Raw genomic sequence first — 22,879 nt, 5'->3', positions numbered from 1 at the left:
CATAGATTCGCCTCACAGACAAACATGGGGCTTGGTCTCACACACATGCATTTCTTTACAAGTTGGCACTGCAAGAGTTAAAGCTCTTGTTTTTGTTTTCATATGTTTGTGTGCGAACATCTACACCTATGGATGTACAACTGGTGAGACCGGTGGCATGCTTTTTATTCTTCTTCTTCTATTTACATTGGGAGATCCATTCAGTCACGGCTTCACTGTTTACACTCAGGAACAGCAGTTAGCACTGTACAATATGAAGGTACTCCCAGTGGAAAGACCAGAAATTCCCAGAACAAGGGGAAGGAAGAGGGCATACAAAGCTTGAGCTAAGTGGCAAGAGAAGACAGTATAGATGGTTTGCAGTCACGTGATTCCGATGACGCGCGAGGTTCAGATGGGGGGCAGGAAGTGGAGAACGGTGATTGGAAATGATGGAGAGCGAGTATTCAAAAGCGTTGGTTGAGCCTGCACGTAGCAGGTATTATGAAAAAATAGAAAAGCATATCGGATATGATCCATATGCACTGAGGAAAAGTGATTTTTCGTACGTGTTATCGGATTTGCCTGGTGTGGAGGCCGTCGATATCATGAATTACCTCGTCCTCCAGACCTCCTACTACACCGCTAGCCAAATGAAGGCGTACAAGAGTCTGGAGGCGTATAACTACTTCGTGTGTGGTTGGGTCAGCGACCTCGGATCCAAACCGGCTCTGAATGACTGCCGTCTTGTTTTTGCCCGGGTGAGTAAATGTGATTCACTCTTTACATTGCTGTTTCATCACTAATGTAAAGTTACATTAATGCACCACTAACGTTAGGCTACAAGCTAACTGGCTAATTGTCAATACTACTTTCTACCTAATGTTGCTAGGTCAACCATTCTCAGAGGTCTAATGAGACACCTTTGAAAACGTGGGTCGTGGCTAAAGACAACGAAGAAGTTGTCACAGCACATTGTGATTGTATGGCTGGGTAAGTCATAATAAATGATCACATCAACATGTAAACATTCAGAATTAAGCCACCTTTCCCCTTGCTTTAGTCAAATGTTCAGTAGTGAACATGAAAATGTGACAGCAGAACTATCGTGAGTCATCTGATCTAAAGAATACTAGTTTGTTTCCAGTGAGATATTAGCTTATACTGACTATAGTTTACGTGGTAAACAGGCAATGTGTGATATATCATGTCATGGATAGCCTGGTGTTTAAGAGTAAGTTCAGAAAGCAGAGAAGCACAGCTTATGTATGTAAAATTAGGTTCTCCCTGTAAACCCCGTAAATAAAGCAGTCTGTCAGCTCTTTGTGTTACTGTGCATGTCACTATGAAAAACAGACCTTATCTGTAAATGCACAATTCCCTTTCTCTGTCCTTTTTACCAACAGATTGTCAGAATCCTGCTCACATGTTGGGGCAGTTCTGTTTGCCATTGAAGCAGGAGTTAAAATGAAAGCAAGTGAATCTTGTACTATGGAAAAGTGCAAGTGGATAATGCCATCAAATGTCAAAAAGGTAATCAAATGCACATGACATGTAGTTTTTTTTCTCAGTGTGAGCTGATTTCATTTGGAGCGCTTCTGTTCTCCTTGCCTCTCACACTTTCAGATTCATGCTGCTCCAGTTGTGAAGATAGACTTTTCATCAGCAAAATAATAAAAAAAAAAAAACTAGATGATGCCATTGCAGGGAAGACAGGTGAGCAGAGGTGTAGATTACTGAATGAGCTGGTCAGTATGAAAGATGAGACAGTTAAAGACAGGAGATAGCTTAGCTAACATGTGCTGTGAAATGTAATAAGGTTAAATAATTGTACAAACATTTTTGAAGTAGGATAAATGTACTTTTACTTGAGTACTCGAGTCTGACAATGCCTGATGACGACAGTGTTTCCAGTTATCCCTGGTCTCTCTCTCTCTCCCCCACATCCCTACTTTCTCCTTTCTCTCTCCCTCTTCTCCCCGCGTTGCTGCCTTTTCACCCCAACCGGTCAAGGCAGATGGCCACCTGCTCTGAGCCTGGTTCTGCTGGAGGTTTCTTCCTGTTAAAAGGGAGTTTCTCCTCTCCATTGTCGCCTTGTGCTTGTTCAGTGTGGGAACTGTTGGGTTTCTTTCTTTCTGTAACGTCTCTACCTTATCCTGTAAAGTGCCTTGAGACGATGTATATTGTGATTTGGCACTATACAAATAAAGATTGATTGATACTTTAAATGGACTACTTTAAAAACAAACTAGAGATAATAGAGAAATAGAGTAATTTCCTGGAGTAGTAATTTTACTTGTACTTTAAATAATTTTCACTTAAGTATTGAAATTTGTCAGTACTCTTTCCACCTCTGCAGGTGAGCAACAAACAGAGAGTCCCATAGTCCAGTGTCCAAGAGTGGAGCGAGGATCTGAGACTTACATTCAGTTTTTCAAAGCTTTGCACACAAACTCCCCAAGAAGTGCAGCGCTGATGTCCAGGGCCCCGTATTACAAAGAATTTGTCCCAAAGTCTGTTTGCAAGTTACCTAAACCGCTAACTGCATATAGGACCCCAGAAACACTGCAGCTACCTCCAACAGAGTTGCAGAAAGCATGCACAGATTTCAGACTGGAAGAGCTTACTCAGGCCCAGGTCCAGGCAGTAGAGGAGGAGACCAGAAATCAAAGCTCATCAAAACTCTGGTTCAGCCAAAGAGCAGGAAGAGTAACAGCCTCTAAACTGAAGCAGGTTCTGCAGACTAGTCTCTCACAACCATCAAAGTCCTTGGTCAAGTCCATATGCTATCCAGAGGCACACAAGTTCTCTACAGCTGCAACAAGGTACTTATTAGGGAAATATGAGGGCTAGGTAAGGACACCCACAACTGACAGTATGACACAAATGTTAGGGCTGGCTAGAAGTATGTTTAAGCTTTGAGATCAGGAATACGTTGATGTAAACCAGTGCACTGGAATTTAAAAAAAAATCAGGAACTAATTTTGTCTGTACAATTCTCTCTCTTTCTGTTATTACTGTTGTGTGTTACAGGTATGGATGCAAATATGAGGCAACAGCCAGAAAACAATATGAGGGTTTGTTAAGCATGGACCATGAGGGTTTCTCCTGTATGGACAGTGGACTTTGGCTGAATCCAACGTGGCCATACATGGGAGCCTCACCAGATGGAGTTGTGACATGCGCATGTCATGGACCTGGGATTTGTGAGATAAAGGTACCAGTTATTTCTTCAGTATGAACATGTACTACCCATTTATACAAAGTTGTATTAGGGCCAGGCATGATGAAAAAAAATTATATTATGAAATCTCATCATGATAAAAAAAGATTTTCTTCATGTCTGGTTGTAATACACCATTGTACATTTATCATTCATGTTGTGACCACTCAATGACACAATAGAGCAGGTATATTTGCATTGTGACCTATGACTAATGGAATTGGGATTTGTGAGAAAAGTAACTTTAATGCTATGCAAAGTTGAAGTTCTCATACATGTTGTAAAACATAAAACTAGCATTTTTTGGTGCATGTACATAAGAGAAACTAACATATCTTTGAGCTGGAAATTTGAACAGGGAATGCCATGCAGATGAAGTGACTCTTTTCTTTTGTGAACTTTTAGTGCCCACACAGCAAACAGGATGAGGTAGATCTACGCCTGTGTGCTGGAGATGAGGGTTTCTGTCTCATCAACAATGGGGATGACGTAAAACTGGACAAGAACCATGCGTACTACTACCAAGTACAAGCTCAGCTTCACATTTCAGGTACTGATTATTGTGACTTTGTAGTGTGGAACAAACATGACATCTTTGTGGAGAGGATTTTGCCTGATGCTGAACTCTGGGACAGCATCATTCCCAAAGTTGAGGATGTTCTTCAGATGCTGTGTCCTTCCTGAAGTGTTGGGACAGAAATTTACAAAGTGAGAATCAGGTCATATTTCAAGTGGGGTTTTTTGTGTGATTTGGTGCTGCAGGAAGGATTAATTGAGTAACAAAATAGTTGGTGATTAATTTTCTGTCGATCGATTCATTGATTTGCAGCTCTGTGTTGTAGGACTTGTAAGGGAATCTTAAATCTTAAATTTATTACTGTATTATTTTTTTTCAGTGTAATATATATCAATCAAATGTTTATATGTTCTCATGTCTATAGATGTATGTCCATAGGTTTTCATAGAATATGACTGTAAAATGTGACCGTAAAATCTTACCTATCACAATTAAAATAAATGAGTTTCTGAAATATACCAAGGCCACCTTGTGATGTCAATTTAAATAACTGTTATGAATTACAAGTATGGCAGGGTGGTAATTCAATATTGTCTGTCATCTTTCACTGGAAGTACATCAGGATGTTTTGGGGATATTATGACAGTTTTCAAACAAAGTATAAATATTTTTAATGCCAATATATAAGTAGACATACATATAAAAACACATGTACAATATACAAAGGTGTCAAAAGTACACACATTCTTTACTGGAAGAACAGATGCTTGTGTAAAAAGTATTTTACTCAAGTAAAAGTATCAAAGTGAAACATTAAAAAACTTTTTTGGAATTTCATAGTAAGTGACAAATGCTTCTTTCCTCCATCCTTTTTTCCTTTCTAACTTCACCTCTGTCCTTTCCTTGATGTGACGACAACAGGAGGGTTAAAACATAACTACAGCAGTTTGATTAATAGAATATATACAAAATCACTCATCAACATTAACCATATACGAGCTTCATAGAGGCACTCTTATCATTGATGTTGACAAATACATATATACATATATACATACATCATTCTTTTTTTTAAAGAGTGAAACCCACCTTTGACAACAACAGAATTAGACTAATGTTTGCACTTTTTTTTTTTAAAGAAAAATCTTCCTTTGACACCATCAGAAATGAGGCTGATGTTTGGGGTTTTAGACTAATGTTTGCACTTATTAAGCGCTTTTGAAAGTTCTGAAGTTGTCAAAGTTGAGAAGATGGTATTTCTCCAGGATTGCTCAATGATGGTGGGACTGTGGCTTTCTGTCAATTCTGTCAATATGTACAAGTGTGTTTTTTCTGATTTACTTTGGATGAATAGAATATCTATTGCTTACTCCAGTGGGACAACAGAGACAGAAAGGTTAGTTAATGCACAGCAAATAACCCCAATCTTATCAATTAGTGCCAGTGAATCTCCTGCTTTTGCAGTCATATGTTCAATGGGCATTGCCCTACTCTGCAGAATTTGGTACTTTCTTCGCACTAATCTTATGACTCTTTCCACATGAATACGCACATTAGCCAGTTTTCTTGTTTGTTCAACCTCATATGCAGATAGTTGGCTCTTCCCTTTTGTGAACGCAGGCATATGCAATGAAGCAAGTAAAAATCCGACACTGTCACCTATGTTAAAGCCACGGTCTGCCAGAACAATGTCCCCAGGCAACAAATTCTTCAGCAGACCACTCTCTTCAGTTAACTGCTTGTCACTCACTCTCCCTCCCCAAGCACGAGAGATGTATGTGACATATCCTTGAGGTGCAATGCCAATGAGAAATTTGACAGTGTTGTGGTGTTTATAATTGGACCAGGTTTGTGCTCTTGCCAGTAAATTAGAAGGCCTTCCTATGAACACTTCGAAACAGTCCACAATTACTGCAACCTTGCATCCAAATGCTTGCCTAAATGACATTGGCATGGTAGCTTGCAACACCTCTCGCTCCGGCCACTCTATTAGAAACTCTGTTCTCGCATGAAGTATGTCAATCATTTTGTGCCAAATCCGAGAAGCAGTGGAACATGAAATCTTGAATCTGAAAGCCAAATCTTGCAGTGGAAGATTAAGTCTCAACCGAATTAAGACCAAAATGAGCTGTTCAAATTTGGAAAGTGCAGACAGACCACTAAAGGTGATGTATGGCTCACATAATCTAAACACTTGCATTAAAACTAAGACATTGGGCAATCCTGTGTAAAATTTTGTCTTTTCATTGTTCTGAAAAGCCTCTGGATTAAATTCTGCATCCAGTGCTTTTTTCCTGAGGTCAGTCAGCTCCTCTGTTGAGTGATTCAGAACATCCTGCATCTTCTGCAGGTCATTCATGGTCAGGTCAGTCTGACATCCTACATCTACATAGAATATATTTGGCCAAGGGGATGAGAGGAAAAAAGGTAATGGTAATTGGTAATTTACCAACTGTATTCATCAAAGTGGTGGTAATAATTTAGGATAAATTCTGAGATAAACAAATACATGGGTATAGTATACATATTTATCAAAATAGTTAATTTAACATGGCTACATGAAAGCTCTATGCATTATATTTCATTTACCTTGTAAGTGTTCTGATTCTGGGCTCTGTGTGCCCTCATTGAGGTCCAGCAATGCCTCTGTGGTGTCGGTGCAGGTCTCTTCTGTGTCAGTGCCCTCAATCTTTCCTCACGTTGACGTGATGCCTCTGTCACTGGTTTATCTCTCTGGTAGCCAAGATGAAGCGTAGGAGACCAGTCTGGAGAGTTTATATCTGTGGCAGCACTTGGGCAGCCTAAATAAAATAAATGTGATTAACACCCTATACTGAGAGTAAAGAGGGATCACTGTAGTTTACATCATGTTGTTACAGTCTATGACAAAATTTCCAATCCATTTTCATATTAAGTTAAAAATAGGGCCATCTCAATCAGAAATCTGACAATATTTGTTATTGTTAGATGATTCTGTCCAGACTTCTAATACTGTATTATACATAAACAGATAACAGAACAACTATGAAGCAATCAATCATTTCTCTACATTCTGTAATTCTGATGGCTTCTTGTAAATGAACGAATGCTGAAGTATAGCAATTCATCAGATCAAGGACGTCAGTTTGAGAACCGCTGGCCGTGACAGCTAACGTTAGCTAGCAATGCTAAAAACAAAGACGTTGGAGATACTGCAGAACAAACACGGCAGGGTAATCACAGATGTAACGTTAGCTGTGTTTCTAATAATATTATAGTACCCTGCTCTGTATTTTTGACAGTTTTAGCCAGCTATGTAAGTAGTTTAATTACTGTAGCCTTACCTTTCACGAAGTGGTCACTGCAGACACGGGCGTTGATCGACTCTGCTCCCCCTGACTTCAGACGGAGGTTTTTTAACCAGGTCTGCCGGTTAAATTTCTCCCCTTTGTGGGTTACAACTTTCGGAACTCGAAAGTAACTCTTTTGATTTTCCCGGTTTGACCGGTTTGTACAGCCGTAGACAGCGCAAAACTTGGGCATTTTCCTGTTGTTATCCTGCCGGCAAAACACTTCCTGCCCCCCATCTGCAGTCGTGACGTTCTACGTGACGTCACCCGCAAACCACCTATAAACAATCCATTCCATCCGTTATCATGGCAAACAGGAGATCTCTCCCCAATTAGATCGACAAGCTAACAGCGCAGACCAGGCTGAAGTGGGAATGAGTGTAGCATTATGCGCTTCACAGAGACGTGGCTGAATGAACTCTCAAGACTCGCAGGTCATGTCATCGTTGGCTGATGCCGCAGCAGCGTGAGCTCCTACACACTGTTTTCATCAGACCCCAAGTCCCATCTCACTGGAGATGAGGAGGAGGGACTTTGTGACTTCGTGTCTGATGTGGTAGTTTGCAGGAATCTAGCACTGTGTTGATGTTGTTTCACATCACAAACCCACTTTTCACATTACTCCATTATTTATGGCAACATACACTAATACCCATTACATCTGTGCAACTTATCTTGTGTATTATATATTGTTAACATGCTTATGTGTTTTTACTTTGCTATATATTTTTACTGTGCAATAGTACAAAGACACTGTATTTTATTCTTCACATTTTACTAATGTGCAATTCAAAGAGCCATTCGTCAGAAGGCAATATTTTTTATACTCTTCTGCATATAATGCATACATAGCCTCTATAGCTGATTTATGCTGTATCTTTTTTTTTTTTATTTATTGTGTATTTGTTCTTTTTCTACCTCTCCTCTTTATTCTTGCTGTTGTAACAAGTGAATTTCCCTGGCCTGGGATCATTAAAGTCTTACATTATTTCAAAGCTGTGCCCCACGGGTGCTACGGTGGTAATTTCATTCATCACACAGACTACTTTTCTCCAAGCACATGTATGCGTATGTATCACACAGTATAGCCAAGTGTAAACAATAGAGGTGTACAAAAAATAGATTCACAGAAGAGTCACAATTCTCGGTCAGTTCAGAATCGATTCACAAATGCCAAAAATTGATTCACATTTTTCAGTCTTGTGACAACACTAATTTCCATTGTTTTCCTGCCTTGTGTTAGTTTGCTGAATCTCATAGACGGCGCTATGACGCTGTGCCGGTTTTCACTCCAGCCCTCCTCTGTGGCATGAGCAAAAGCAATCATTTGGACATACTTTGGATTTTGTAATCTCGAAATGAAGAATGAGCTTGACAAGAATAATGCAAAATGCAAGCTTTGCAAAGCAAAAGTGAAGTATTTTGGAAACACTCATCCAATTACAATTTTACAATTACAATTTGTCATTTAGCAGATGCTTTATCCAAAGCAACGTACACATGAGATTTAATTTTTTTAATGAAACAAGGTGTTCAGTAAAAGAGCTTGGTCTTTAGTCTTTGTATTGCATGCTCAGACAGGTAGGGTTTGATCTTCCTGATGTTGTACAGGGCAAATCGGCATGACCGAACAACAGAGGTCACATGCTCTTTGTAAGTTAATTGGTCATCAATCATGACACCCAAGTTTCTAGCAGATTTTGCGTGAGTGAGCAGAGTCTGAGTCAAGATGGATACTGATTTGTTGTTGTATAGAGGGACCGGCTGGGATAACAAGGACCTCAGTCTTTAACAGGCTAAGCTGAAGGTGTCGCTCCATGCATGCAAAGATATTGGCGAGGCATGCCAATATCTGAGCCGAGACAGTGGGGTCGTCTGTTGGGAACAAAAGGAGGAGCTGGGTATCGTCAGCATATGAATGGTATGAGAAGCCACGTGAGGGTGGATGATTGCACCAAGTGCAGTGGTGCATATTGAAAAGAGAAGGGGTCCAAGCACTGACCCTTGAGGTACCCCTGTGGACAAGCAGTGGGATTTAGACACTTCTCCCCTCCAAAAAACTGCAAAGGATCTCCTTGAGAGGTAAAACCAGAAGAGAACAAATGCTGAGAAGCCGAGCTCAGCGAGTGTGGAGAGGAGGATTTGGTGGTTAACCATGTCAAAGGCAGCCAATCGAGCAATAGTAGAGCAGAGGATTGACCAGTAGCCCTAGCTGATTGTAGTGTTTCTACTACAGATAAAAGTGCAGTGTCCGTAGAGTGTCTGCATTTGAAAAACGGGATCATGCAGGTTGTTATCAGAAAGGAGTTCAGAGACCTGATTAAATATTGTGCGCTCAAGAGTCTTGGAAAGGAAAGAGGAATGAAACCGTCCGGTAATTTTCAACCTGAGCTGGGTTGAGTGTAGGTTTCTTTAGCAGTGGGGTTACTCAGGCTTGTTTGAAAGCAGTGGGGAACACAACTGTTGTAAGTGAGGAGTTGATCATGTGGGTGACAGCAGGGATATGTGTGGGCGAGATGGCCTGCAGGAGGGTATGGGGTCCAGTGGACAGGTAGTGGGGTGAGAGTCGAGCAGAAGGTTGGAGAATTGCTCCTCTGTGACATGGGAAAATGAGGAGAATGAGGATCTGTTAGCTGGTGGTATCCTACTGAGTTGGTCAGGCTCAGAGAACTGGTTGCTGATGGTCGAAACCTTATCAGTGAAGAAGGAAGCAAATGGATCGGCTGTGAGCAAAGTTGATGGTGGAGGTGGTGGGGGGTTGAGTAGTGAGTTAAAAGCAGAAAATAGTTTCCGATCGTCTTTGGCACTACTGATTTTCTCCTGATAATTGGTTGGATGAGAATGCAGACAGGGGAGCCTGATGGTCACTGAGGTCAGAGGGATCTCTGGTTTTTCTCCATTTTCTTTCAGCTGCTCTGAGCGCCACCCGTTGATCTCTGATGACACCGGTGAGCCAAGGACTGGTGGGGGTTTTACAAGCAAGTTTGGATGAGAGTGGGCATAGATTGTTTAGAGAGGCGGCTAGTGAAGAGCAGAGTGTGTCTGTTGCCTCATTCACAGGGAATGAGGAGAAAAGGAGGAAAAGGAGTGAGGAGGCATGGTTGCTGAGACCTCATTGGAAAGTTGAGATGGTGTGAGGGACCGGAGGTTTCGTCTGAAGGAGACCATTTGTGGTGGAGCTTGAGGATGCTCTGATAAGGATACAGAGAATTCAATAAAAAAGTGGTCTGATACTTGTAGTGGAGGCCCTAAGCCCAAAAAATAAGCTGTTAACTTCAAGTTATGATGCAAAGGTCCCCTTTGGTATGGAAGTACTTTAGGGTCATAGGAAACATTTTACCCAGAGACAAGTTAGATCACCCTTCAGTTTTTTTTAATAGCCATTTTAAAAATGGCCGCTGACAATAAACCACTATTACACCATACCCCATATCTTTGCTTCTGTTAGAGCTATAATCATAATATTGGTGTCAAAGTGTACATTTTTGGGGTCCAGGAATTCAATTAAATAGGTTGCAATGCAAAAAAAAACAATGCTTCATTGTTTACCATAACAGCGGGGGGTAAAATATGCAAATTTCAATACAAAATGTACGTTTTAACAGGGTAACTTACCCCCCCACCACTCCCCCTAAGCTTAGATTTACTTTTTCTTTGGTATTGTAAGTACCTGAGGACCATAGGAAATAAATTATCCAAAGAGACAAGTTAGATCACCCTTCAGTTTTTTTATAGAGGGCAGAGAGGGCAAGAAAACAGCCTGGTCTGTGTGGCAGTCCATGCCTGAATTGACCATGCCTCTTCAGCTGCTCTCTGGCCCTTGCCCCACCACTGAGATGGTCAAAACCCACACACCCATAATACAGAGATTTGTCCTGAAGCTGTATGGTGTGTCCGAGGACAACATCAGGACTGTGGATGCTGCTCGACTCTCCCTCTTCCTTCACAAAGGAAGGGACTTTGATCACATGCCGCCAAGCAGCAATGCACTCCATCAGCACCTCCTCCGAGTTGCTTATCAGGTAATGATATAAGACAGCCATACATACTGGCCTACTATTTGAATTTCACAAAGGTTATCACTAATTGTATTTCTCTTTTCAGAGTGGACATGTTTGGGGCAATATGCTGCTCAAAGACGCTGCTACCGTCTCACCCTCACAGTGGGGATGGCAGCAGGATTCCCCAGACAGTGCACCAACACCTCTGTACATTACAACTGCTATTATTTCAAAGGACTTGCCAGAACTTGTTATTTGCAAGTGCAAGACAGACTGTAAGCCACCTTGCAAATGCTGCATGCAGAGGCAGCCATGCATGACTCTCTGTGGATGTCATGGTTCATGCTCTCACAGTGGAGACATCTCAATTAAAGTCTGAAACATACTTACAAACTTGCCCTGTATTCATTAATCACCAAGTAGGATTTGCACCCATTTAAGATAACAGGCCTGTTTCACTAAGTGGAGAACCTGGTTCTCCTGATAATGGGAAAAACTATTAGTGATTTATTTGCCTTGAAATCTACTTCATTGGATTCCTTGTTCCTAAAAATGTATACTTTGACACACATTTTACCATTATAGCTTTTGCAGAAGCAAAGGTATGAGTTCTGCTGTATTACTTACATGGTGGTGGCCATTTGTAAACCCATGTATTTCAGAAATGAAGGGTGATCTAACTTGTCTCTTTGGATAATTTATTTCTTATGGTCCTCAGGTACTTACAATACCAAAGAAAAAGTAAATCTAAGTTTAGGGGGAGGGGTTGGGGGGGTAAGTTACCCTGTTAAAATGTACATTTTGTATTGAAATTTGCATATTTTACCCCCCGCTGTTATGGTAAACAATGAAGCATTGTTTTTTTTTTGCATTGCAACCTATTTAATTGAATTCCTGGACCCCAAAAATGTACACTTTGACACCAATATTATGATTATAGCTCTAACAGAAGCAAAGATATGGGGTATGGTGTAATAGTGGTTTTTTGTCGGCGGCCATTTTTAAAAATGGCTATTAAAATAAATTGAAGACTGATCTAACTTGTCTCTTTGGATAAAATGTTTCCTATGACCCTAAGGTACTTCCATACCAAAGGGGACCTTTGCATCATAACTTGAAGTAAAATGTGTCTTAGGGCCTCCACTATTTCATAAGTTAACACCAGAGCACTACAATTTACTCTCACCATGCATAGTGCGTGTTTAGAAGCGCAAAAATGAAAACAGTAACGTTTGAAACGGTGTGCACAGCACTCTGAACCTTGTGTAATCACATACACCATTGTGGTGGTATACTAAAAATTCATATCATAACAAAAATATACACTGGTATTCGGTGTGAACCGGTATACCGCCCAGCCCTAAGTAAACATTTCTATTTGATTCAGTGTTATTTTTTCTTTCTTTGAGATGTATAAAAGTGTGTACCGCAGTCAAATGTAAAGTAAGTCACATTTGTGAATGTATTGAATTGAGAATTTTTTCTCATCGTTTTGAATTGTGAATCATTTTTTAATCTAATCATGACCCCAAGAATCAAGAATCAAATCATAAGATTTCCTGAATTGTGCACTTCTAGTAATATAAGTGATAAGAGTTGCAGGAAAGCATGTATGTTCACTTTTGACAGAATGGTTGAAGTTCAACCTGCCAAAGACAGTGATGGTGCACTTCTACACTGCCATCATTGAGTCCAGGCTCAACCCCACCATCACTATCTGGTATGCTGCTGCCACTGCCAAGGACAAAGGCAGACTGCAGCAAATTTGCTTGACGAAGAAGGTGATCGGCTCCAATCTGCCAGCCCTCCATGACTTGTACTCCTCCAGGACCCTGACGCATACAGGTAAGATTGTGGCTGACCCTTCGCACCCAAGCAGCAACATCTGGGGCTGAAAAGTGAAGCCAACACACAAGTGGGAAACACTGCAGTTCGAATGGCCACTTTAGGCTGGCTCCAGAAGCAAGCCAATCTCAATAGACTCCCATATTAAAATGTCTAACCTTACGCTGAACTTATATGGTCCTGTCTCGTGAGAAATTCCAAAAGCGCGACCTCGCATGTGATTGGACGCCTCCTCTGACGCAATGCCGTCGGCGAGGTATTTCTAGGACGTAAGCAAACATTTGGATGCTGCCACAACAGTCAAATTGCTGCTCAGCTACATCCAAAATGGATATCCCTAACCCAAAGAGAAAATGACCTTGGCGCGTCTGTGAACATTGTGACCAGGAACTCTCTAAGACACATTATTATGAGCATAGAAAACGCTATTTTATCAATGGAGTTTGGATCAGAAAAGCTGGGGGAACTTCACAAGACCTGCAGCTGTTAGGCAGTTATCAGCATGCTATTGTGAGTGATACACCTGCAGTGCTAAATGATCCTGATGAAAACCTGGTTGGAGAGATTGAAGCCACTAAAAGGATAAACTCACTCTCACTTACCGCTATTCCAACCAACGGTAAGTTGCATGGTTTTCTATGGACCAGTGTATTCTTTCTAGTGTGTCTCATTTGAGCGTTTCAATGGAATACTTGGAAAGTCTAATACCAACAATAGGTCAATTGAAGTCCAGATTATGAGGCAATTTCTACAGAGTCAGCATTTTAACATGCCGTGGACATGTGGGTATGGAGCTGAGATCAAATGGTTGGAATGTTGTCACGTGATGACTCAACTGATGAGCTTTATGTAAAGCACAACATTGTGGTGTCAGCAGAAAGACTTCTCTTGGAAAACTGTACTGTGGTGCCACTCCCTCCTTTCCACCAGATTACTCTGGATGAGCATGAATCAGAATCAGAATCAGAATCAGAATCAGAAAAAGCTTTATTGCCGAGTATGATTTTACACATTCGAGGAATTTGTTGTGGTGCAGTTGGTGTATGACACATCTATTAAAAATAAGAGCACAAAATATAACAATATAAATATATTACGGGTGGGACTTTAACGCGTTAATTACGATTAATTAATTACAAAAAAAAAAAAACGCGTCAAAAAAGTTAACACATTCAATCGCAGTTTGCACTCCAGACAACACGGAACGTTTGTAAGTGCACGAGTTCCTGGTCCACCGATCACACTGATGCACAAGACGCGTCAGAGCTAGGGTCGTTTCTCAATACCAAGTACGCCAAGTTCGGACTTAGCAAGTTCGACCTGGGAGTACAGTCTCTCCAGGACGGGAGGACGCAAAACGGTCATCCTGCAATAGGGACGGCAGCGTACTTGATGACGTCACCATCGCAGCTCGTCTGCCGGTTATCTCCGAAAACTTTTGGAGCAAATTTTTAATTTCGTGATGAATCGACCACAGATTTTAAGTTTTAACATCCACTTTCTCACATAAAATAATCTTAAAACCACATTCCGTACTACTAAAACAGTAGTATTTCGAAACTTGTAACTTTACAGTTGTGAGTCCTCTCCTCCGCTATCGTTGCTACGAAATGCATTCTGGGATACGTGGCTGCCCCAAGTCCAAGATAAGAGCGTGGTTTTGTGCAAATTGTGCAAAAAAGAATTTGCCTACCACCGAAGCACATCAAGCCTACAGTACCACCTGAATGCAAAGCATGTTGCAGCGAGCACAGAAACCGCCAGAGCTGTTAGTGCTAGCAGTCCTGGTCTGAGTACGAGCAAGCGGCGCCGGCAACCCACACTGGAGCAAATGAAGCAAAATGTGGCTTCTTGTGGCAAATATTGTTATACCATTAAACTGCGATTAATTGAGATTAATTAATCACAAAGCCTCTAACTAATTAGATTAATTTTTTTAATCGAGTCCCACCCCTAAAATATATATATACACAAGTCTGTTTTTTGTTTGTTTGTTTTTTCCGGAAACGCAGTCTGTTTTTTCAGAAGGAAGTCCAATCTGAGTGTTAAATAGACATGCAATGCTGACAATGTATCATCAGATGTACCCAAAAAACTGTGTCCTTGAGGTTGACTGATTTGGTATGACATGCAAAAGGGCGACACATCTTAATGTAACTTACTCCATAGAAGGATCTCGAGCAGAGAGATCAGCATATGTATATGCTAAGTGGTGTGCAAACACCAACAATTTTGAAGAGCCCATCATTGATCCTCTGTCTGAACCAAGCCAGCCATTATTAAACAGTTCTTGCTTGTTAATGTCCTGTCAAAAGGTGCTGCATTCAAACATGTCATTGCACAAGTTTCTTGGCTTCAGCCCCACCCAGAGCGACATTTTTATGGCAAGCCAGTAGAAGTTTGGAGTTTGCAGGGAACAAACACCTCGCATCCAGTATCGTTTCTCCCTGTTGAACGAATTGCTGGAAGATGTGTGGTCAACACATCCACTGTGCAGTTAAGCCACACTAGAGAAAGGGTAACTGTAGTCATGCCACTCTGCACGCTGGCTGAAATTTAGGAAACTGAGTTTGAGGTCTTCTGGGCTAGGCCCGGGACACAAACTATAAATTCTGATTTCTGATTACTATAACCAGCAACTCCTTTTTTCATATATTTTTACTTTTAAAAGGATGCATAGTTGACACTAGTCTAAAGACTGCACAGCATGATTGAAATTAAATTTTTTACTAAGCTATCCCTTTAAGCTTTCCTTCATGTTGTCCTTCAGTTTTTTTTTTGGTTTCTATAAAAGAAATTTAAAAAGAAAAAACAATTTGTTCATGTGACATTTTTGTTGTGTAGAAAGAAAAACATGCTGGTATTTTGATTTTCTATTTTTGTATCTGCATATTTTATAAAACATGTAAACTTGTAAACATGTAAACTGTTTGACATCATCGAAAATTAAAAAAAAGAAAAGTTACTTTGGTGTGTTCCCTTTTAATTCCTATTTAAAGAATCAGCAGTGGACTTATCCTGCTGCAATTTTGCAACCTAATCAGACAACTATTTTTCATCTGTTGTTGTGGTGGCAAAATGTGAAAAATTTTGACGGTGTCCAAGAACTGTAGATGCTTTAATTTTCACAATTTGATTTAGCAATTTAAGTGGAAAAAGAAAGGCTTTTGAGAGTCAAGACACTTATCCTGTATGTAACCTATAAAATTATTTGAACACACTTTTAAATCCTCATGAAAAAAAAAAAAATCTTTGTCTGTATTCTGTAGGCACAGAACACACACACACACACACACACACACACACACACACACACACTCCCAATTTGCATTTGTATAGCTTGCAGTATTTATATTTGTATTTTAACACCTCACAGTCACAGGGGCTGAGAGGGAACTTCCACAGCAATATACAGTGACAATGATTGACGGAAATAGTACTTTTCACACAGTGAGGAGGCTGCAATTCATTAGGACCAAAACCTAAAGCCATAAGAACAGTTATTTCACAATTGCGGCTGGCCTCATCAACAAAGTCAGACCCTCAATAACACTGACCCCTAACAGCTCCTATATTAAGATAGGCTAAACACATCCAGAGACTGTCAGTGTACTGGACACACAGGAACGTAATTAATGGCAACCTCCTTCTTTGACTCTGTTAATATCAATTTGTTAGGGGTGAGCACACAGCCTGCTACTTTCAACCACTGATGAAATTATCTGCAGCATGACTCCATTCTGCTGTTCAAAAAGTTAGAGCGGTCTGATTCTCTTGTGCAGAGCATGTTATATGGCCAGTATGGAGATGGGGGTGCAAATGGTTGATAGAGGGCAATATTCAAGCATTTACTTTTTAAACCATATAATATCAAGAGTTTACAGCTCCAAATTGGGACCTCTGTGATTCAGGGTAGTGAATTAGCTTGGTTGTACAATTCACATGATGCCACTCAAGAACATCTTCCAGGCATGTCAAACCTATTCCACAAAGGGCCGTGTGGCTGCAGGTTTTTCCTCCAACCAATCAAGAGCACGCAGTCTGACCAATCAGCTGTCTGAAGACTGAGATTAGCTGATAAAATGAGTCAAGTCTGGTGTGCTGCTGCTTGGTTGGAAAGAAAACCTTCAGCCACTCGGCCCTTTGTGGAATAGGTGTGACATATGCGCTAGACCTTCCCTGCCTGTTAAACGAATTTAATTTCCCAATGTGGGATCAATACAGTTTATCTTATCTCAGTTTACCTTTAAGGCCCACATCTTTCAAACATACCTTTAGAAGACATTACATCAGAAGACATAGTATGGTTGTTTTTTTCAGGCAGTGCAACAAACTGTGACAAGTACACTGACCTCAAGGTGTAAAACTGGTGTATGCAGTGCCCCTTTAACAAAGAATCGTTGTACAACAAACCATAGCAGTTTATTAAAATCCTCCTATTTACAGTAGCATTTCTTCCTAGTAGGCCTATATAAACAATTAACAAATTGCTCATAATACACTATAATATATGTTAGTTGTATCCAAAAACACACACACGCACATAAATTCACACACACACACACACACACACACACACAACTATAACTCAGCCCATGTCGTATCCATAACTGGTATGAGAAGTTGATAATACAGTACAAAATTGTAGTTCTCATGGGTCCTCAGTAAATTTTAACACATTATGAAACAGTTTTAAGGCACCAGTGAATGAGTTGTGCATGTACATTAACAACTAATAAATGCTTTATACTGTAGAGATTTATTCATGTGGAATCACATGTCAAGCTACATTATTGTAAACTACTTCATACTTTTATTTTATACAAAATAAAAACTCATTACAAGGTCCACTTGTTAGTTGTTCAGGAGCTTTTGATCATATTGCATGATATTAGGAACACTGTGCTATCAACTATTTACACACTAAGTACAATAATAATACCTTAAAACGTGGCCTCCACATCTGCTTACAGCTGAAGATATGTTTGAAAGGCTTCTTCAATGTTTGGTTACATTTTCACTTATCAGTATAATTTTCAATATGAGACAAGATTTTTGTATTTTTATTCTCTGCATATTAAATTGATAAATTATTGATACACTGCTGGACTGCGCTTTCTAGTTCAGAATTTGCTAGGCTGCAGTAAACCGTTGGCTTCATAAATACATGGAGCACTAAACTGACTGCATTCTTGCTTTCAAAACATGTTGCTCTTTAAGGTTTATGTTGTCCTCTTCAGTAACACGACTTTATTTAATGCAATGCGATAGATTGTGTCGTCATTATTATGACACTGTATAACCCCCTATAAATATATTGGTGGTTTGGCCTCATGCTGTGTCATGACTAACAGTCCACATTCCTGACTGCACAGTGAACCTCACTGGCCCCAGCAAGAACAAGTCGCCAAATTAGTTGCGGTTGCCATTGTGTGTGTGTGTGTGTGTGTGTGTGTGTGTGTGTGTGTGTGTGTGTGTGTGTTAGCTTACTTACGGGATACTGATACGGTGCAACTGATGCTATACAGGACTGGCAGCAACAACAGCACGGTCAGACAAGACATCCTTAAGGAAAATTCTCACAGTCAAGGAGACAAATACAAAAAATAAAGTGGTGCGGTGTGGTGTTCCCTCTGTCGGGCAGTCTGTTGTTCCGATGACACTGCCGAGGCGTTGCTCTCTTTATTAGTAGCGAAGCAAGAAGCAATGGCTGTCCGTCCGTTGCGCCTTGAGCGTACTGTTTGCTATCTCCTCTCCTCTTCTCAACCCGCCCAGCGGCACTCCAGCGGTGTCTGACCAACAACCTCGGGAACTAGCTTGTGAACCGAATGCGGCTGAGCTGTGGGCCAGGCCTCGATCTCCAGGTGCATGGTCAGACAGGAGCTGCCTAACCGTTCAACTGGCTGGCAAATCAATACACCCCCAGTATTTGTCGTACTTGGTATGTTCCGTACAACAATGCACGGCTCCCCAAAATGGGAAGGGGACAGATGGAAGTAGGATGGACCACACTAGCCCCCAGGACGTTACAAAAGAGAGGTACAATATAAGACACGTCAGTGTTTGTGGTGTATGAAAGGCCTGGGAAAAATAACAGGTGCAGTAGACCTACATCCATTTAAAACATAATAGACTAGAATGTAAGAATATAATAGGAATTTACTGCCCTCAAAAGCTTACTACCAAATCTGCGCATTAAAGATAAAACACATTACATAAAATAACAAAACATGACCTACCAGCAGAAGGTATATAAGGTAATCAATAACACAACCTCAGACAATCAGTGTACATTTCAGAGTTCAGACAATGAGTGTACATTTCACTTTCTGTCCACATTGTTTTCAAGCATCTTTCCAATTGAGGAGACAAATGTATATCACGTCAGTTAATTCACTGTGTGAAGATATGCAAAGGCACAGAACCATTGACTTCAAATCAGTTTGGAGTCACATGTATGTCAAAAAGATGGAAGCAGGGTTTTTTCAAGACTTCTTTTGCATTTATGATGTAAACTCTACACTGAAAAAAATAACTTTTTGGTATAGCAAAATTATTAATAGCTGGATTGTCTCCAATTTAACATAAATTATCGTCTTTCTGTTTAAATATGATATTATACAGGTTTGTGTGCATTTTGATAGTTTAATTCATGTTTGGTAGAGGCAATACACGCTACTATTCATTTTTACTAGGTTAGAAAAAAACAATGGCACACTTGCCTAACTGTTCTGGAAAGCTCGGTTACTTCTTTGACTTCTGTAAAACTAAACTCTACCAAAGAGAGGAAAGTTAGTCGAAATTAGCAGAGAGGATAAGTGGTAAACTTGGAAAGAGTGACTGTGTCAAGTTAACTTTAGAGTAATGAAAGTGATGATTTTTAAAAATGATTTTTATTAGTAATTATAAAGCTCTTATTAGAGTAACTTATTAACATGTGGCAAAATAATTTTAAAAAAAGCTGGTAAGGGTAGTGTGAATCCTGACTATACAGACAAATCATTTATACATTGCAGCAAGTAATTTATCAAAAGAGACGCATCATTTGAAATGAAGTTGTTGATGGCAGTGCTTGTGTCAGCCATCCTGTTGTCATACTTGAAGTAAGGTCTGGGGTGACACTCTGAATGCATCCTCTCTGCGCTTTCCAACACGGTTTAGGTCAGGGTGTGTTTATGTTTCAGTGTATGTGTGTTTTCAAAAGATAATGCAAAATGAGTAAACCCCACAAAAAAATCTACAAATCTTAATATTCTAATATTTCATTTGGCCTCCTTGATTTTTAAGAACAGCACCAGCTCTTCTAGACAAATATTTTGTTGTTTAGGATCTCGGTGTTTCCCTATCATTATATTAGGTGGACACCCCGCCATTGTCATAAAAAGAAATGTTCCAATGTTTAGTTCAATATTCACTTCAAATAATTTTTCAGTTGTTATATTGACTGCTGTCGTTAAAAGAAATACATGAACACCATGATTCCTTTAAGTGTTTGTGCTGGTGTCCGTCTTTTCCCCACCCAAAGCTGTAAACCTACAGTGTTTAAAAAAAAAAAAAAAAGAAAGAAAAAAAAGTTGTTTTTACAGGAAAACGCTGGCAGCTGTGGTTACGAGAGAATTTCTGTAAAAAATACAGCAGCACAGTAGATAACTTTACAGACAAAATATGTAATTGATTTACAGAGAATGAAATCACGGCTGAACTGTTAAGTCTACAAAAAAAAATGTGTTAATTTCACACAACGGTGCTGTTTTTACATTTTTACATGTAATAATTTCTTATTGTGTATCAATAAATGGTAAAATTAACAGGGAAATATCAAACAAAAAACTGATTTAAACTGGTAGAACAATAGTAAATCTTTGCATTTTAATTGGAGCTGTTCTGTATTTTATAAATTAAATCTATTCATAATGTGCTGTATTTTTATGTTTTAATAATCAAGTTATAATGTAAAATTTACTTATAAACCTGCAAAGTGATTACTACTACACCTACTCCAAAACATGCAAAAATACATCTTGAGAAAAGACAAGAGGAAAATAGCACCTGTGGGAAATTTATTTAACAGCCATCGTCAATAGTTGTAAACAATTGGATGCATTTTTTTCAACATATACAACATGCAAAGAAGCTACATGCAATGGTTCTTTTAACTATGACTTAATCCAAGTTGAAATACTATAGAAGATTAGCCTCTTTACATCTGAACATTTTTTTGCACTTTAACAAAGTGTAAGTGCCAGGCGCACAACAACAACACAATTCAGTCAAAATTTTGTTTACATGCTTAGATATCTTAAGGTGCTAATTGAATAAATGCAAGATAGATAAGTTTTATACCATACTGTGGAACATTCCTGCAAAGCAAGAACATCTTAATGAAACAAGCAGGTGGTGGACCCTCTACCAGAAAAGTAGCATTACCTCTTCTCAAACAAACAGTCCACAGAAAGAGTCCATATTTAGGTTAACACCACTCGTGATCGGAGAGATCCTGTATCAGGGTGAGGACTCGAGGGTTCATCGCTCCTCTCTCATCTTGCTCCTCCTGTGTGCTGTTTTGATCTCCTGTGCTAATCACTGTAAGCCTTGTCACAGTCGCCTTTAGTTGAAGTTATTAGACGGTCGCCCGGTTGTCCGGTTAATTTTCATGATGTTGATTTGGTACTTTTGCTCTTTGATTTTTTCCTCTTTTCCCCGTTTTATGGTGATTTTCAGTTCTACTCGCTGATAAGCGTCTGTGCCTGGTTCAGGTGATTTTTTTGTTTCAACCCTTGAAAATAAACCTTGATTCGTTTACGCCTCTGCTCCTGGGTCCTGGCCTTCCTTCCTCCTGCCGTGACACCTTTTTCCCCTTCAAATCCAAATTTCATGTGAATGTCTCTTTGAGGTCAATCCCAGTGAGTTCCTTGAAGTGGACTGACATGCTACGTTCATCAAACCAAAATGGCCACTCCTCTCTAAGGCTTTTGATACTTTTTCCCTGGTTGACATGTTGACGCTGTGTGTAAAAGTGGACCTCATTAGACATTTTGCCTCCTATGGCATCAGAGTGTTGGAACATCACAGTTTTTCCATCTTTTGCTGCTGGCTCTCTTGAGTTTCTTCACGGGGCAGAAATTTTACATTCCATTTACTGTACTTTACAAAAAAGGACAGAGCAGACTCTATCTGCTCAGGAGGCTGAGTTCTTTTGGGGTGCGTGGGGCACACCTGAAGACCCTCTATGACTCTGTTGTGTCCTCTGCCATTTTCCATGGTGTAGTCTGCTGGGGGAGCAGCATCACAACAGCTGACAGGAAGAGCTGGACAAACTCATCAGGAAGGCCAGCTCTGTCCTGGGATGCCCTCTGGAACTGGTGGAGGAGGTGGGGGAGAGCAGGAAGACAGCCAAGCTGTCCTCCATGACAGACAATGACTCCCACCCGCTCCAACACACACTCACTACACTGAGGAGCTCCATCAGTGATAGGATGTTACATCCAAGTGTGTGAAAGAGCGGTATCACAGGTCATTCCTCCCTGCAGCTGTCAGACTATACAATAAAAACTGCTCCAAGTAATCCGTGCAATAGTCTATGCAATAAGCTGTTCAATAAAACATGTACATAACAGTCTGTAAATACTATTTACAATTTCTTACAATTTTTTACAATTTCTTAGGATGACGTTTCTTTTTATTTTTTATTTTAAATTCTCACTCTTTTGTATATATACTGATGTTGTTATTAATTTGCATGCACTTCTTATATTACTCTATCTGCTCTACTGATGCTGCTGTAATTTGGAATTTCCCCTCGTGGGACTAATAAAAACCTGGGGTTGGGGCTCGTAGGCGAGCGCCTGGTGGCCGGGTCTTTGCCCACGGGACCCGGCCGGGCTCAGCCCGAAGGAGCGACGTGGGCCCGCCTTCCCGTAGGCCCACCACCCGCAGGAAGGACCAGAAGGGGCCGGTGCTTTGTGTTTTGGGTGGCAGTCGTGGG

General features: G+C 40.3%; 1 protein-coding gene across 1 annotated transcript in view; it reads right to left on the bottom strand.

Annotated features, from left to right (window-relative positions):
- cntnap2b (contactin associated protein 2b) overlaps nucleotides 1-20,432 on the bottom strand; it is a 141,123-nt gene extending 120,691 nt beyond the window's left edge. Inside the window, exon 1 of the mRNA XM_076745920.1 lies at nucleotides 18,389-20,432. Within this exon, the coding sequence (XP_076602035.1) occupies nucleotides 18,389-18,458 (70 nt within the window). The 5' untranslated portion in view covers nucleotides 18,459-20,432. The remainder of the gene's footprint in view (nucleotides 1-18,388) is intronic.
- Between the last annotated feature and the right edge of the window lie 2,447 nt (nucleotides 20,433-22,879).

This window comes from Chaetodon auriga, chromosome 12, assembly GCF_051107435.1.
Source record: "Chaetodon auriga isolate fChaAug3 chromosome 12, fChaAug3.hap1, whole genome shotgun sequence".
In the NCBI taxonomy this organism is placed as follows: Eukaryota; Metazoa; Chordata; class Actinopteri; order Chaetodontiformes; family Chaetodontidae; genus Chaetodon; species Chaetodon auriga.
This window is presented reverse-complemented; position numbering and strand designations above follow the sequence as displayed.